The sequence below is a fragment of the Phyllostomus hastatus genome, unplaced genomic scaffold (genome assembly GCF_019186645.2).
Source record: "Phyllostomus hastatus isolate PE091 unplaced genomic scaffold, TTU_PhHast_1.1 phas_scaffold_345, whole genome shotgun sequence".
In the NCBI taxonomy this organism is placed as follows: domain Eukaryota; kingdom Metazoa; phylum Chordata; class Mammalia; order Chiroptera; family Phyllostomidae; genus Phyllostomus; species Phyllostomus hastatus.
In genome coordinates this window covers 1,187,396-1,205,184 of record NW_025334024.1, presented here as the reverse complement: position 1 = coordinate 1,205,184, position 17,789 = coordinate 1,187,396, and the positions used below count along the sequence as shown (strand labels likewise).

The window sequence follows — 17,789 nt, the reverse complement described above, 5'->3', positions numbered from 1 at the left end:
TTACAGAGACTTCATTTCTTCGTACAGCTGAGTAATATTCCATGTATGCATAGGTATTTTATATATTTACCCATCATCAGTTGGTAGATATCTAGATTGTTTCCACTTTCGAGCTACTGTGAATAATGCTATGGACAATCAATTGCGTAGGAGTTTTTGTGCGCACGTTTCATTTCTCTTGGGTTAGCTACCTAGACGTGGCGTTGCTGGATTATATGGTAACTCTGTTAATGCCCTCATTTCTTCCCTTCCTCACCCATTCATTCAGGTAACTTAGGGCAGACATCTGCGTTCATTCAGTTTTATTGTGGACCAGACACTCATATTTGTGGGTACCACAGTGGTGCAATGCACCAAGGAAGAGTTTTCCTGGAGGAGGAACATGGCATGAGGAAAGGCCTGCCTGCTTACCATCCCCCCAAACCCTTAATTACCCCCAAGACCAGCTACAAAATTTGCAGGGTTCAGAGCAAAATGAAAACCTAGGCTCCTTGTCCCAAAATGATTAAGAATTTAAGGTGGGGCCCTGACAGGTGTGTCTCAGAGGGTTGGGCATTGTCCCCCAAACCCAAAGGACACCAGTTCGATTCCTGGTCAGGGTATATGCCTGGGTCGCTGGCCAGGTCCCTGGTTGGGGGTGTGCAAGAGGCAACCAAAGTTTCTTTCCCTCCCTTCCCCTCTCTCTAAACAAAATAGTTCTTTTCTTTAAAAAAGAATTTTAAGGTGGGGAGGTTCTAGGCAATTTGACATGAGGGGCTAGGCGGAGTGTTTTGGAGTGGGAGAAAGCTGATAGAAGCCAGCCACCCATGGTCCTTGGGCCGTGAGAAGCTACCCAAAGGTGGGAGACCCGACTGCTTGGGGTTTACAGTCCTGGGAACCTGGGGGCCTGGAGGCCTCCGGTCTGGGAGGTTAGGAACTGAAAAGTCTCAGCCAAGGTCTTGGGGCCTGGGAAACTTGATGTCCTGCCTCTGCTGCCCGCCAACCACTGCTCTGTGTAGCTCTAGACAGGATGATGAAGGCTACTTACCACTGTCTGTGGAAGAAGGTCAATGTGAAGAGCAATACTGATGACACCACTGGGGACCTTCAAAAGATAATTATGGCCCAAACTGGTACCCATTAGGAAACTATATTTCCCTGGCTGGTGTGGCTCAGTGGATTGAGTGTCAGCCTGCAAACCAAAAGGCCACTGGTTCGATTCCGTCGGGGCCCATGCCTGGGTTGTTGGCCAGGTTCCCAGTTGGGGGCTTGCAAGAGGCAACCAATCAACGCTTCTCTCCCTCTCTTTCTCCCTCTCTCTAAAAATAAATAAATAAAATCTTTTAAAAAATTATATACAGAAACACTGGAAAAAATTTTTTTAAAAAACATCGTACTAAAGAAGTGGCACCTGATTTTTAAGGACCATATTCCTCCCGGGGACTAGGATGTCCATGATGGGGAGAACCTGGAGCTTTACCCTTTGCTCTGCCCTGCCCACCCCTTCCCTGTTCTCCCACTCGCACCTCCCACACTGGTATGGATGTTTGTCATGCTAATAAAAACTTAGAAGCAAAAAAAAAAAAGAATTAGATTTTTCAGGCAGGGGCACAGCAGGGAATTCAGTCAAGCCCAGTTCCCTTCTAAGCACAGTCGTCTCGAAGTGCAGAGCACACTCATTTGTCTTCCTGTAGGCTGCCTGTGTGGCTCCCACTGCAGGCTTCTGAGGGCAGCTGGCAAACTGTAAAAATACTTCAAAATGACATGATGCCCTTCTGATTATGAAAGTTTGCACAGAGTTAAGCTGATCACATTTTAATTTTTTTCATCCTTACCTAAAGGAGATTTTTTTTAAAGATTTTATTTATTTATTTTTAGAGAGGGAAGGGAGGGAGGGAGGGAGAGAGAGACAGACAGACAGACATCAATGTGCGGTTGCTGGGGGTTATGGCCTACAACCCAGGAATGTACCCTGGCTGGGAATCGAACCTGGGACACTTTAGTTCCCAGCCCGCACTCAATCCACTGAGCTACGCCGGCCAGGGCTATTTTTTCATTGTTTTGAGAGAGAGAGAGAGGATGACTCAGCTGTCCTCTCGTTCACACCCTGACTGGGAATCGAACCCACAACTTGGGTACATGCCCTAACAAGGAATCAGATCATGACCCTTTGGTCCAACCAACTGAACCACAACAGCCAGGGCTAAGCTGATCACATTTAAAAGACAGTGCTGTTTAGTCTGACAGAAATAGTCTAAAAATTACAAACTTTGATATTTAACTCCCTATCTCAAAAATAATTAATTTTGTGTTAAAGTGATTATATTTAATAGAGTGGAAGTTAATTAGTATGGTGGAAATAGTTTTAAATGTTTAGTATTTGATATGTAAATTCAGTATCAAAACTGACTAACTTTTTGAGCTGATTATTATTTTATTGAGGCAGCATTAGTTTATAATACAGAAGTTACAGGTGTGTCACATTATAATTTGACCTCTATACACACTACATCCTGCTCACCACCAAAAGTCCAGTTTCCATCTGCTACCATATAATTGACTTCTTTATCTATTGTGCCCTCCCTCCATGGCCCCTCCCCCCGCTGCTTCCCCTCTGGTAACCACCAATCTGTTGTCTGCCTGTACATGTTTGCTTTTGTTTTGTTCTTGTGTTACATTGTATATGAGTGAAATCACATGGTATTTGTCTTTATCTGACTTAACCTACTTCACTTAGCATAATACCCTCAAAGTCCATCCACTTGTTGAAAGTGGCAGGGTTCCACATTATTTATGGCTGAATAGTACTCCATTGAATACTTATTTTACTTGTTCTTTATCCATTCATCTACCCATGGACACTTAGGTTTCTCCTATATCTTTGCTACTGTAAATAACATTGCAAAAACATGGGAATGCAGGTATCTTTCTAAATTAGTGTTTTTTAATTCCTTAGGTAAGTCCAAGATTTGGAATTTCTGGATCACATGGTAGTTCTAATCTTACTTTGGGGGGGAACCTCCATACTGGTTTCCACAGTAGCTGAACCAATTCACATTTCTACCAATAGTGTAAGAGGGTTCCCAGCTGATTACTTTTAAGAAAGCAGGGACAGTAAAAATTTTTAAGTTTTTTATTTAAACTCAGTATCTCAAAAATAATTTGTGTTGAACTGGTTAACAGAGCGGGAGCTATTTGGTCCCATGAAATAGTTTTAAATGTTGAGACTTTGATATTTAAACTCAGTTCAGTATCTCTTTTTTACTTTTAATTTTTTTATTTATTTCAGAGAGCACAAGGAAGAGAGAGAAGAGAACCATCCATATGTTGTTCCAGTTATTTATAGAGTCATGACTGGGGATTCAACCTGCAACCTTGACATATCAGGACAACGCTCTAACCAACTGAACTATCCAGTCAGGATTCAATATCTCTTTTTTAAAGACTTGTATTTTTATTTATTTCCAGAGAGCGGAGAAGGGAGCAAGAAAGAGAGGGAGAGAAACACCGATGTGCGAAACTTTGCTTGGTTGCCTCTCACACATCCCCAATTGGGAACCTGGCTTTCAACCCAAACATATACCCTGACAAGGAATTGAACCAGCGCCCATTCAGATCGCAGGCCCGCGCCCAATCCACTAAGCCAGTATCTCAAAAATGATTTTCTTGTTGAGTGCTTAAGTTTAACAGAACGGGAGCTCCCTGCCCCGACAGAAGCATTTAAAATTGTAAACCCCCATAGCAAAACTTCCCACCTCTACGAAGGGTAAACCTCTCCAAACCGAAAGCACGTCCGCCAGGCGGGAACTCGATACGTCACGTGACCACGCGACGCCGTAAGCCCTCCCCGCAAACGTCGTCCAGCGGCTGGCAGCGAACGGGCTCAGATCCAGCCCCGCGGCGGGGCCTTTTGCCGCGCTTGCGCCGTGAAGGGCTCGGGGGGCACACCGCGCGGGGGCGGAGAGGCGAAGAGCAGCGGCGCGGAGCGGCGGTGCGGAGGCCGGAAGGAAAAGGGTGGAGGGCGGGGCGAGAGAGGGAAGCCCGCCGTCCGGCAGGACGGCCGTCGCAGCCTGATGACGTAGCACAATGGCCGGCCCCCGCGGGTAGTGGAGCCCGTTTGTTCCGCCCGCGTCGCGCCTCTTGCCGGATCCTGTAAGGAGCGGAAGGGCCGAGGGACGTCTTCCCCGCGCCGCCCCGACCCCAGCGGAACCGTGGCCCCCTCCCCGTCCTCGCGCTGAGGTAGGCGGCGGGGTGGCTTGGCCGGCGGGGAGGAGGCCTAGGCGGCTAGGCGGGGAGCGTGGTGGCGGTGCGGAGCCCAGGCCCGGGAGCCCGCTGCCGCTGCCTCCGGGCTGCTCACCCCCCCTGACCGAAGCGGGGCTCGTGGACCCGGAGTAGAGGATGCTGAGGTAGCACGATCCCGCATTCCGTCCGCAGCGAGCCGGCCCGGGGGACCCTGGAACCTCGTAAGAGTCCCAGTTCCCTGGGGCTGCGTCCGCGCCCCGCGGTGGAGTTGATTCTCCTAAAGCTGTCATTTCTCTTCCGGGACATTCGCGTGGCACATGTTTGCAGTCCACATAGGTGTTTAGGGGGAGGCACGCAGGTTCGCTCTCCGAAGGCAGCAGCTCTGACTGGAGATGGGCTCTTCGGGAACTTTGAGCTCTCTGGACCCTCCTGGAACTTGCTCTCTCAGCTTCCCACTGTGCACAGGTTGTACGTATTGGCTGTGCCCCAAGGCGCACCCCACTCTTAAAAATATGTAACTTTCTTGCCTCTTTGGTTAGGAACCCAAAGAATGCCTGCCTTTAGTATAAACTCACTGCAGCTACGATGCTGGAAGAACCTACTTCCAGTCTTGCTTCTGCTAAAACTTAAGTTTTTCAAAATATTTTATATTTTATATTATATTGTATACCTTGCAAACAGCTGAGTTTGCAGGGTAAAGTCGTTGATCATTTTATATACCAGCAAACTCAACTGCAAGAGTTGGTCAGTCTTCAGATCCATTTGGGAAGAATGGAAGGGGGTACTTGACAACAGTACTTCACTTGACATGTGAAGTACTGTTTAGGGGCATGGCAAGGGGTCTCATCATTTCTTCCTGGAGATTCACCTTCATTGTATATCCTGTGGAGTGGTCCTTGCCCAGAGCAGAGGTTGGGATTATCAGTGTGAACCTGGAAAAGGCTGACTCCCATTTCCAAGTCCTGGGAAGGTAGTCTTTGCCTGATAATTTTACAGTCTGAGACGCGTGGAGCCCAGCCAGCTCTGGAAACCAATCAAATGTGTCATTAAGGCTGGAACTCCTCTCCAGTTATGGGTGGGAAATGCTCAGACTCTGTGAGAAAGCTTTGTGGAATCATTCCAGAGAGCAAACAGGTAAGCTGTGGCCTTGCTCATGTTTAAAACTTTTTTTAAAAAACTTTTCCAACAGCTACAGATCATTTCAAGGTGAGTGCTTCCCCTCTGAGTTTTTTTTTTTTGGTGGTCAAACTGAGTTGGGGGTGTTGTGTTTCACCAACCATGCCATCCTTCCTTTGGAATTTGTAAGTATATGAAGTTATGAATGAGAATTTTAACCAAATGTACCAAAACTTAGGCATTCAGATAGGGACTGCTTTATTTAAAGTTGTTAACATGAGAGGTTATGATTCAAAACTTGAGTGTTCCTGTTTTGGTAGTTAAATACATAAGACATCTGAGAAAATCTACCTTACTGAATAGTTACATCCTATATTTGACCATAGATTGTCTTGCCTGGCTTTGTAACTCACCTCACCTCACTTACCAGACCAGGCTCAGAGTGTCTTCCTGCTGTTTCTCAAAGCAACTCACCTTGAAATGAGGAAGATTTGCTTCCACTGAAAGCACCAAGAGAGTGTTCTGCAGGTTCTAAAGGTCACTTAAAAGAGACATTCCCAAAATGTTCTGTGCTTTAGCAGTGCTGTTGGAATCAGTGTGCAGCCTTGCAGAGTGATTGCCGGAACATGAGACAACAGCCACTATGCTTGAGTTCTGGTACAGTCCTCTGAAAGTTAGGCACTTATTTCAGATTTACTTCTGGTGTGCAACAGGTTGTTTATCAGGTAAAGAGACTTTGTCATTCTTTCATTCAACAAACATCAGGTACCATCTGCTAAATGCACTAGGTAGTGGAAGCACAGTGAGAAATATTTATCATTCTGTTCTCTGGGCAAGTTCACCATTTTATGGATAAAGGAATAAAGAATTAGTTCCAAACTTTGCCAAGAATCCTCAATTACAGGGTGATTGTGTGAGAGCAAACTGAGTAAAATCGGTGCACCTGGCAGTTGGTGCAGACGTAACCAGAGGACCCTCCCTTTCATTGGCTACACTTAGCAGGCCACGTGATTTTAACAGGGAGTCCTTTTGCATATTTCCATCTGCAAGGTGGAAACAGCCTCAGATTGTGAGTTCCCAGGTGATCTCACAGGGCCTCCTAGAGTGACTGGATATCCCCCTGTGCCTTGGACAGCCCTTATTCACGCTTGTTGTAATTGTTAACAGTGCTTCCTTCCAGTCTCAGTGTCAAACATGTCCTAGTTTAGACAGTGAATTACATGGGAGCTCTGCTACTAAGTGCCAGATATTTGTTTGCTGAGCCTAGGGAACATACAGAGGTGAATCTGAGTCCTCTCAGTCACTTTGCGGGGGGGGGGGGGGGGCATGAGGACCTCCCAGCAGACTTTGCAAACAAATAGTTTCAGTACAGTGTGTTAAGTATGGATACATAATAAAATAATGTACGGTATACTTAGGGCAAGAGTTCTTAATCTAGGTGCCATGGGTGGTCCTCAGGAGGTTTTGAACTCCCTAAAGTAGAAGATAAATTGTTTCCGATTTTTCTAGAGAGAGAAGCCAACCCTTCATCTTATCCTCAAAGCAGTCCTTACTCCCAAGGCTAAGTAAGCACTGCTGGCAGAGAGCCCTGAGCTGCCCCTGATAGTAGCAGGTACACTCAGGATCTTTGGCTTCTCCACCCGTGATCAGGGCTGAGCACCACCTTTGAGAGTCAGGAAGTTACCTTTGCATCTTTAGAATGTTGAAGTAATTTCCATAATTCAAACTGTGGAGGGCATTCCTATTAAATTTTAAGTATGATCGAAACTTCAGATAAGTTTAAAATCATAAATGGTGTCACAAATTGAATCTCCATATGGTCATCACTGTTTTTTAACTGGTAGTCTGTGTAAATATATTAACTTTTACATTTATACGAAAAGGTATGTTTTTGGTTCTAGAAGGGCTAAGATAGGAAGATAGCTGGATTAACACAAAACTTTAGAAGGGAGAAAAGAAAAACAGGCAAAATCTACTGGTGCATAGAAGTCACCAATTTATGTGTGGGCTGTGTTCCAAAAAGGAATTATAAAATTAGTTTGGAACTCGGGTTCCATTTTTGTACAGGAACAATGGCAAATGGTAGGGGTTAATTCCTCGACAGGGAGCAGAAGCTCATTCCCTGCATAGCCCAGGGCTCTGGGACTGAGTACTTCAAGTGCAGCTCCAAGTTCACATGGCCACTGGTTTCCTTATCTATGAAGGGGGCCATCACTTATTTGGAAGGTTGATGTAGGGAAATTGGTCAAGCACCTGACTCAGAGTGGTAGTCTCACAGTGGAAAGTGGTAGCTGTTGAATTTTCGCAGAAGTTGTTTTAATAATACAATCTTGGATTAAGTAGATTATCTGGTATTTGCTGAATGAAACAGTGAGTGAATTACTTTCGAGTGCACCAAGAGAATTGATCTGCACTTTATGGGTGAAAGGAGTATTGTTTTTGGAAGTTGAGGATTACCTTTACTCACCTTCACATTATGAGTGTCAGGGAGCATTTGAGATCTTGCTCCTGGGCATAATTCATCAGTTTGGCTCAAATAAATTCATAAAAATTATTTTTTTTTTTTTAATTAAAACATGCCAGGCGCATTATAGGCTCGTCTAATTATTGCAACAGCCTTGTACAGTAGATACTGTTGTCCCCATATTTCAGATGAAGAAACTGGGGTCTGGCAAGTTTACTTAATTTCCCTAAGATCTTCAGGCTAGGAAGCAGTAGAGCTGGGAGTTCAGGTTATACCTCAGAAGCCCACACTGTTTGCACTAGCCCACGTAACCATAAAGGTGCAGCGTACCAAGAGGTAAACATCCCACTGCTTGCATTATTTGAATTTTGACACACTCTTTTTTCCATTTCTTATTCTAAGATTTAATTCCAAGTTTACCTAAATATAAAAAGCAATTTGATTAGATCTGAGCAAACAATGAAACCAAAGCAGAAACCAGTTTGCACCTGGGCCCAGGAAAAGGACTGTTACAGGTTGTAAGAGTTTGTGGCTATGAATAGGATAGTATGTTACAAGGCCAATCACAGGCCTGGGGGTAGAGGGTTGTTCAGGGTGTTAGTTGCGTGATTTTTAAACTAGTCTGAGAACATTCAAATGTGGTTGAGTGATTTAAGAGGTAGCTTTGTGTCAGGGTCACCATTAGAGTATAAAATGTGAAAATCAGAATTTATTTGGTTTCAAGTAGTGATATATAAGGCTCAGTAATCAGTTGCATGTGACTGCCTGCGTACAAGGTACCAGTGCTAGCTTAAGCAGCTGGGGAAATGAAAGTCCCTGCCATTCTATGGAGATCTCTTACATACAATGTAATAAAAAGTGTACAGAGATAGGCAAAGGGTAACATACACAAAGGAAAATCTTATGTGTTTTTTTCAATATCATTAACTAAGAGTGGGGGAGTTTGCCAGTGGCCCTTGGCTGATAGCTGTAACCGTCCCCACTCTCTATCTGGAATAGTTAAGAGTGTGAGGGGCCTTAGAAGCCAGCCCTGTCCTTGCTAGCTCTCTCATTCTTGTGCGATGCCTGGGGCCGTTGAAGTGTGCTGTGTGCAGTGATAGGCTCTGCCTGTCCAGGGAAGCCGCAGAGTCATGGGAGGAGCCTCAAATTTTCATTTTCAGCAGAATATACCATATTGGGACTAACTTTTTAATACTTTCCAATAGTTCTACCTCTAGGCAGTGTAGTTAAAAGACCAAAAATTAAATCATTTTCAAAATTCTGTACTTAAATGACTTTGAATGAATTGATTGGTTCATAAATTTCAATCACTGCTAATCATGTAGTTTATTTATAAAGTGATGAATTTTAAGTGATTTGTCCTAATGTGTGCTCGATTATAATAATTTCCATTAACAGCCAAAACAATGTTTTTTATTGTAGGTTCATAACCAACTCTTGGTATGTGCATCTTTAAACACAGGTTCTCCTTTTGAAAGCATACAATTTAAAAATACATATTTTAAATCTTTAGTGCTATAAATACCTAAAACAATTACATGTATGTAAGGTTTGTAAATATATGTGTGCATGTTTTCTGAGATGCCAAACAGCATGACTGTGACATAACTTTATTTTGAATAAAAAATTGGAAGAATCAAGCGACCATTGAACCCTTCACTATTACTATTGTTTCACACTAACTCAGTGGTAGGGACTTGCTGCACGTTTCATTGGTGAATGTGTTTCCTTATAGACTGTTCGGTGTTGGTTTCATGCACTCATGGTCTTATCCCATCTTGTGCAGTCTGCATAAAGCAAATGCAACAATATACTGTCTTTGCACACTGAGTTGGGAAAACCAAAAAAATATTCACTTTATAACTAAATTTAGATTAGTAAAAATAGAAATCTAAACTTGACATATTGGTCTTTTTACATAAGAAACTACAGTTGACCCTTGAACAACTCTGAGGGTAGGGGTGCTGGCCTCCTGAGCAGTCTAAAAGCCAAGGATTACTGCAGTCAGCCCTTCGTGTACTAGGATTCCCTCCATGCGTTAGGAGCTAGAGTTGACCCTAGAACAATGTGGGTTTGAGCTCCCTAGGCCAGTTGAAAAAACCCACATATAAGTGGACCCATGTAGTTCAAAGGTGTGTTTATTCAACAGTCAACCATACTTAAATATATCACATTTTCTGCCAGAATTCTTTCCCACAACATACCTGTCATAGAGCAGTGGATCTTCACTTTGCTGTGAGAATCACGAGGTACATGCATGCTGCCTTCTGGACGTCCATTGGCAGCTCCAACATACAAGTCTGTGGTGAGGCCCAAGACCATGCCAGGTGCATCTGACGAGGCAGCCAGGGCCATACTTGAGAAGTGCATTCAGGAACAAGAGACAGCCTACAATGTGGGGACTCCTAAAGATAGGCTGGGTGTCTGTTCCAGGCCCTTCAGGGTGACTCCAGAAAAAATGGTTACACACATGCCTTCAAACGTTGCTGCCTTATTTCTTGAATTTCCCACCTACCTTCTCTGACCATTTGGGTGTCACTAGTGAAAAGAAGAGGTGCACCAGCTGTCTTCCTGCCAGGTTGCTGCAGATGTGAAGTACTTAACACACAGCAAGCACAGTCCTTCCTTGTGGAGGTGATGTGTGCAGGGATGGCCTGCCATCCTCCATGGTGGGACAGCCAGCAGTAGTGGTCTGTGGAGGGGGATTGAGGTTCAGAGGAGCTGTGCAGGACCAAGCAAAATGTAGATCCTGGTCCTCCCTGCAGGTCAGGAGTGAGTGCGAGGACAGGAAAACCAAGGCAAGATGCACTTTCCATTTTGATAAATGTTGTGAATCTATGTTCTTTCTCTTTTGCAGAACTGTGGGTACCGATGGATGTGGCTGAGAGCCCTGAACGGGACCCTCGCTCTCCAGAGGATGAAGAGGAGGAGCAGCAGGGGCTTTCAGACGATGACATTCTGAGAGAAAGTGGGTCTGATCAGGATGTGGACAGAGCTGCGGGGAGGGCTTCTGATTTGGAGGATGAGGAAAATGCTGCCCTGGGACTGAGCCAGGAGGAAGAGGAGAGTCGCTCTGATGAGGAGGATCAGGACCCGGACTCCGAGCATCAGGAGCTGAACAGGGGCCCAGCGAGCCCCCCACGTGCAGAGGAAGGGGATGCGGGGGAGGAAGATCACACAAGTGACCTGAGGGATGAGGCCTCCTCAGTCACCAGGGAATTGGACGAGCATGAGTTAGACTATGACGAGGAGGTCCCCGAAGAGCCAGCCCCCACTGGGCAGGATGACGAAGCCGAGAAGGCTGGGGCCGAGGACGATGAGGAGAAGGGAGAAGGAGCTCCCGGGGAGGAGGGAAAGGCAGGTGTCCACGGTGTGGAAGAAAAGGAGCCCCTGGAGGCCACCAAGGAGAAAAAAAAAGAGGATGACGACGGGGAGATCGATGACGGGGAGATCGACGTGAGTATGCCTGAGCTGCAAGCGTGTGTAGATGGAGCCCAGCCACACCCCAGACTGCTCTCGGGAGGCAGGCTGTACGGAGGATTAATTTAGCCTCATCTCAGAACAAGGAGGTGGGATGGCGGAATGTAGGAAAATGAGAGGATTGTTCTGGGAGCAGTCGCCATGGTAATTAGGAAGTGCTAAAAATCAAAGCGAAGTAGTCTAGATTCAGAAAACTTCAGTCTGCCCGTTGGTAGCTGGCAGAATTTCCTTGGACCCTCACTCACCTGTCTGATGCTGTTGGTGCTATCGTTATCAGAATGTCTGGCCCCAAATTTTTTCCCTTTTTTTAAGTTTCAGATCATTTTTTAACAAGTGAAGAGGTAATTTTCTCCTTTTATCTTTGCTATCTTAAATCCTATTTGAGCTGGCATTCGACCAGAACCATCGTGGATCTTCACTCCTTGTCAGGTTCTTGAGACTGAAAAGACTTAAGAGGCTTCCTTCCAGTTTTTATTCTTTCAGGCATTTTTACCTTCGTCCCACAGCCTGTCCTCTGGCGAGGGTCCCAGCTGGGCCAAATAAGACCCTCGGGACTGGATAAAATGGGGTTGTGCGTCAGAATACCTCAGCTTTTGAGCAGACCATCACACTTTCATATTTATTTAAATAATCTGGCCTTCAGCTTGAGGAAAATGTAAAACTGGTAATATTTCTTAGATATGGGTAGTTTGGGATTTTATTACAGATAACCTTTTGGAAAGAACTTTAATCATGATCTTTAGTAAGTTGGGTTTTGGGGGCAAAGAGCCTGATGTTCTACTGAGTAATACTTTTACTCAAAGGAGTTGAGAGAGAGAGAGCAGATTGAACTATCTGGATTTTTGTAAAGTCCGCTAGGGAAGGAGATGCTGCTTATCTGAAAGTCACGACAGTGAAGGTGTGTAGAGTTTCAGAAATGTTTTGGGTTGGGAGGGAAAAGGTTGCTGGTTAAATACTTAACCACAGGTTTACTCTAAGTACCACGCTTCTGTAATAGTGTGTTGGTGCATAGTTCTCAGTCCATTCTGATATGTGGTGGCCTTGCTGTGTCCGGTGAATTTGTAGGGGTTTAGACATTGCTTGTCTAACTTTGGTTCATAGAACTGTATAAATGCAACTACTCCTTAATTGTTAAGGAGTTGAAATTACATTTGTCCCTTTGAAGGTAACTATGAGGCTGACTGTGGCCCCGGTGAAAATGACTTTGACATCCCTGCTTTATTTTTCTTTTTTTTTTTTAAGATTTTATTTATTTATTTTCTAGAGAGAGGGGAAGGGAAGGAGAAAGAGAGAGAGAGATAAAGAAACATAAATGTATGGTTGCCTCTCACAGCCCCCAAACTGGGGACCTGGCTCACCACCCGGGCGTGTGCCCTGACTGGGAGGCGAACTGGCGACCCATTGGTTCACAGGCCCATGCTCAGTCCACGGAGCCACACCAGCCAGGGCGACATCCCTGCTTTAAGTGTTGGCGTAAATATCACCTTTACCTGGGCTCTACCTCCTGCCCCTGCCTCTCTGTTGTATTTGGCACCTTTGTTGTACTTCCACAGTTAAATTAACTGGATTGTCAGTGTGTTTGTTCCCATCACTTCCTGCCACCCTCTTCTTACCTCCTGGAACACAAGTTCCCTACTTCTGGGACCTACTAGGCTGCCTCCCTCAGTATCACCATACTTGGCACATGGTAGGCAACCAGTACCTGCCTTCTGAGCAGATAGAGAAACCTGTTGCTTTGGGGCACATTTAATTTGAGTGCCATTGAGATGTGGGGTGTCAGTGGACGGGAGGTCTGTACAGGCAAGCCATTCCCATAGAGAGGGCCGTTTAGGCCCTGGTTGTGGGTGACCAGCACCATCCCTAAACACCTTTGGGAGAACCCAATGTGAGACGTGTATCAGCGAGTACATGAATAACTACTCTTGGTTCATTTTTCCTGCTCTCTCTGTACTAGCTCTGACTCTTCGTTTATTGTCAGGTCTCTGCTATGTGTACCCTGTGTCCCCACCAAGCGCCCTCTCTTGTTTGTTTCTTTCCCACAATGCCCTGTCCCCAGCTGCATTTCTCTGGTGAAATAGGAACCAGAGGTGGGTGTTGGGTCTACAAACAGCCTGTTTCTGGTGGGCCTTTGGTCTGGTCCACTTTAGCTTAAATCCCTGCAAAGTAGCTTCTGGTTCTAATGGAAATTATACATCACAGAGGGCTTTTTCCCCATGGCTTTCAAGTGCAGCTCTGGTATCAGGGTGAACCACCTGGATATTTTTGTGGGGAGGATATGTGTATTCAGTGAGGCCTCTGAGTGGTTCCGTGTCCAGCAAGTGTCCTGCCAGCTCGGCTGCGAACTTACAGTTCAGAGGGCCCCTTCTGCACACGTGGGCTACTCCAACCCTCCCTCAGTGTCTGGCCCTGCGTGGCTGGGAACAGTTGGGTGGAAGAATCTAGATTGCCATGTGACACGTCTTCCTGTACCTGAGGAGCTCTCCCTTTCTGTCAGGTGCATCATTTTGCTTTTCCCTTTATATTTTGGGTCACTGGGACAGGTGAGCTAATTTGAGGGGGAGTCATCCACACCCTCCCACCCTCCCCAACTTTTCTCTGTCTTGGAAGTGTTCTTGATAGTGACATCAATTTGTACAATAAACTCTTGACATTCTTTTATCTGAACCACACAATTTGTGACTAAGGTCTTGAATTACCTTTATAGTGTGCTGCCCGGCAGCTTTCAGATGCGAGTGCCTTTCTGGAAGTGCTGTGGTAGGGGTGATGTTGCACACTGGGTCGGGGCTGGTTTCTAGCACCTGGTTATATGGAGTGGGGTCAGAGGGTCCCTAACAACTGAACCTAGTATGAGCTTTATTTAATCTTTAATCTATTACTTATTTAGAAAGCCATATTTAAGAAAATCGGATGCATTTGTGGTTTTGTTTCTACATACATGTCTCTTAGAGAAGTGAACGAGCTGCTGTAAACGAGCTGCTGTAATCAACTCCAACTGTGCGAGGGTCTTCCTTTCTTTCTCCTGAGCCTCTAGTTAGTATTACCAGAAATATTTGTGTTTGATGAGCAGATATGAGCAGATGGAACAACCTTTGGTTCTTTGATTCCCCTTTATAGATCAGTTGCCTCTTGCACACACCCACTGGGGACCTGGCCTGCAACCCAGGCATGTGCCCTGACTGGAAATCAGAGTGGCGACCTTTCAGTTCATAGTCCGGTGCTCAATCCACTGAGCCACACCAGCCAGGGCTACTTGGTTCTGTTTTTATATCTTATATCATTCAGTTAACAGAACTTTGACCACCTGTAGAGTATCATCCTTTGGGGGTATGTGTTCTATTCCATTCTTCTCATCTATGATTCTCACACTGGTAGAGTGACCTCTCACACAGCAGGACGCATCCTAAGTGGACAGTCCATGTGATTTCTCGTTCAGAAGTGGTAGCTCTCAGCCCACCTGCATACAAAAATACTTTGAAGCATTTTCCTTGCAGGTGGTATTTTATATTCTGTTCAAATATAGATGTTCCTTTTATGTGTAGATACATACTATCTTTACAAAAAGGTTCTCTTCAGCAAACCCTCAAGGCTGAGGGTTTATTGTCTGCAAGGCCCGCCCCTTTCAGGTGGTGCATTCCCTGTGTTCACTCGCCTCCCAGTCACTCAGGGGAGGGCTGGCATGAGTCCCCTCACCGAAGCATAGGAAGCTGGTGCCACATTTGAGAAGAGCCCATGCCTTATCTGCTGCCTGGATGACTGGTCAACACAGCCACACGAGTAAGCATAGGTCACAGTCCTTACTCTTGGTTAGGAGGGCCCAGAAGGCCCATGAGAATGGGAAAGGTTTTTTCACAGCTGACACCAGGCTGTTTGTGGTCCTGTACGTGACACATCTCCCCACAGAAAGATTACTGTGACCATTACAGGGTGCTGCTTCAGACCCCACCTTATCACCTGCCTAAAACCAAAACATTTCTGAATTCCTGAAACATCTGGCTGCAAGGGTTTGGGGGTAAGGGATTATAGACCTGTACCGTTAACCCATTTTATAGATGCAGGATCCAGGGTTTAAGGAGGTTGTGGTTGACCCAGGTGGCAGTGTCAGGGTGGCGCCTCAGGCCTCTGCTGTGGTGCGTGTGTTCATGTGCCACATCTGCTTCATGCACAGCAGCACCACTCGGTGACCGGCTCCTTATCTGCCGTTGCTGCAGGAGCTGTGGAGTTGGAAACAACTTCTTGTATGATTGATATGTGTGCATTTTGTAAGGAAAATAAAAACATACTCAAAAAAAGAAAGTAAAAATCACTTATGCTACCAGTGCTCAGAGATAATTATATCCCAGCACATTGCCTCAGGTATTTTTCCAGTAGTGATAACTCATTAAGTGCCTTGTGCTCATGGGTTTTTGGGGTCTTTTTTTTTACACACACCCAACCCAGGACCAAACCCACAACCCAGGCATGTGCCCTGACTGGGAATCGAACCGGTGACCTTTCGGTTTGTAGGACAGTGCCCAGCCAACTGAGCCACACCAGCCAGGGCTCGCTGCTCATGTTTTACGTGAGGCACTACATGAGCGCTATGAATGTAGCTCTGTTCTGCTAGAGGAAACCAAAGTTCATGTGGAGGGATGTGTCCACAGTCACACCATCAGGATTTGAACGCAGGCCTTTCATCCAGTCAGTCATATGTATCTTATAACAGCATTGAAGGTGGGTGTGCTCTGTGCCTGTTGACCCTGAGGAAGTGCTGCTAGAGGTATGCCAATGAGCCATGGCTGTTCCTTCCACTTGTGTATTGTAGAGGGCCTTGCACACTCCTCCAAGGTAGATTATCTGTACTATTTTTAGCCAATCAGGGTGATAGTTGCTGAGAGCTTCACAGGCACCATCCTTCTCACAGACCCACCAGTTTGCTTCTGGCCTGACCACTAGGGCCTCTCCTTGTCCTCAGCTGTCTGCTGCCTCTGCTCTGGGTCACGTGAGCAGGAGGTCTGAAAGAATTCTCATACGTTACACACTTGGTGGAACAGCCCTCAAAAACTAAACATTGTGAGTTTGGCTGTAGAGATCCCTTTCTTGGGTTGTATTTGCATGAAACTCTGTAATACAGATTTAAGAACTTGTTTTAATTATCCATCACTTGAAAACTCATGGGTTAATTGAATGATTGGTTCAAAATTCAGGATATTATATCGCTGAGTGATTTATTGATTGTTTTTGCTTGTGGGGTTTTGTTTTGTTGCTGCTGTTGTTTGTTTGTTTGTTTGTTTTAAAGGAGAGGCCATAAACCCAGCATACCAATAGTGTATATAGCCCTCTATCTCTGTCATGGCAGGTGTTGGGACTAGATGACAGTGGTTACTGTGATCTAGATGCTATTTTGTGCTAATTGGTTTAACATTATATTGTGTGCTTTACTGTGCATTTCTAGGTCTGTTTACTGATCGTTTTTAGAAGCTGCATATACTCTTATATGATTCATGTGACTGCTTACCAATCTTATGATGGGTAGGTGGTTCTTCTGTTTGCTCTTGCGAATATTGAAAGTAACACCTTGCAGAAACACACACCTCTTTAAATCTGATCTAGTGCATTGCTGTAAATCCTTACTTCTGAAAAACTATTATTCTGTACTCATCATTTCACTCCTGTGCATTACTTTCTAACTGAAGCAGTAAGATCTGAATGGGTTCTGACCTTTCAAAAGAGTTGTGGTTTTATTTTTGTTTGTTTGTGTTTATTGAGAACAAAGAGTCTGCTCTAAACTTAGATTTGAGCTCATATAAAGGACCACATTAAGGCTTTAGTGTAGTGATCATTACAATGAGAAAAGTAGTAAATAGACCAGGGGAGAGAAGTGTTCTGTCACTTAGCATAAAATAAGCACATTTTCTCTAAGATTTGAAGAAATCGTTGAGGGTAAGGGAAGATGGGGAAATGTTGTTCAGCGCATACAAACTTTCCGTGAATTCTAGGGATCCTTGAGAAATGAACTTGAATAAGTTATTTAATTTCTCAAAAAATCATTTTGTTGGCTCTCTTACGGGATATAACTCTCAGGCATCTGTTCTTTTTGTTATGAGATGCTTTTTAATATCTCAGATTTTCAAGGCAGAAATTACTTAACTATTATTTGAGCTTTCAAAGTAAGTCATCCCAAGTCCAGGGTTTGACTTCAGCATCTCTGCATTCAACATACACTTTCCATTTAGTGCAAGCTCAGCACTGTGCTTGGACTGGCAGCACGTGGTGAGCACACAAACACAGTCCTGCCTGGTGGAGCCTCCAGTTCCTTGGGGCAGGCCGTGGTGGCCGTGATCAGTGCCACAGGAGAGAAGGCTGTGGAGACGCATCGTGAAAGGAGATGGGGGCTCTTAGGAGGGGATTCAGGCTGCAGTCTGAAATGAGATAAGTGATGACGGAAGAAGGGAGGGACGGATATGGTCTGGCTGGGTCTGAAAAGTTCACCATGTTGTGGGGAGTGTGTGGGCGAGTTCCAGAGAGGCTG

At 45.2% G+C, this 17,789-nt stretch overlaps 1 protein-coding gene and 1 pseudogene across 4 annotated transcripts in view; both read left to right on the top strand.

Moving 5' to 3' along the window:
* Window positions 1-1,009: 1,009 nt before the first annotated feature.
* Window positions 1,010-1,706, top strand: LOC123806104 (annotated as a pseudogene).
* A 2,112-nt stretch (window positions 1,707-3,818) lies between these two features.
* ZC3H18 (zinc finger CCCH-type containing 18) overlaps window positions 3,819-17,789 on the top strand; it is a 60,822-nt gene continuing 46,851 nt past the window's right edge. The window contains exons 1-2 of one of the 4 annotated variants that reach the window (XM_045818887.1): window positions 3,819-4,218; window positions 10,659-11,257. In XM_045818887.1, the coding sequence (XP_045674843.1) occupies window positions 10,673-11,257 (585 nt within the window). In that variant the 5' untranslated portion in view covers window positions 3,819-4,218; window positions 10,659-10,672. The remainder of the gene's footprint in view (window positions 4,219-10,658; window positions 11,258-17,789) is intronic. The other 3 variants (XM_045818888.1, XM_045818889.1, XM_045818890.1) reach the window with 3 other exon arrangements.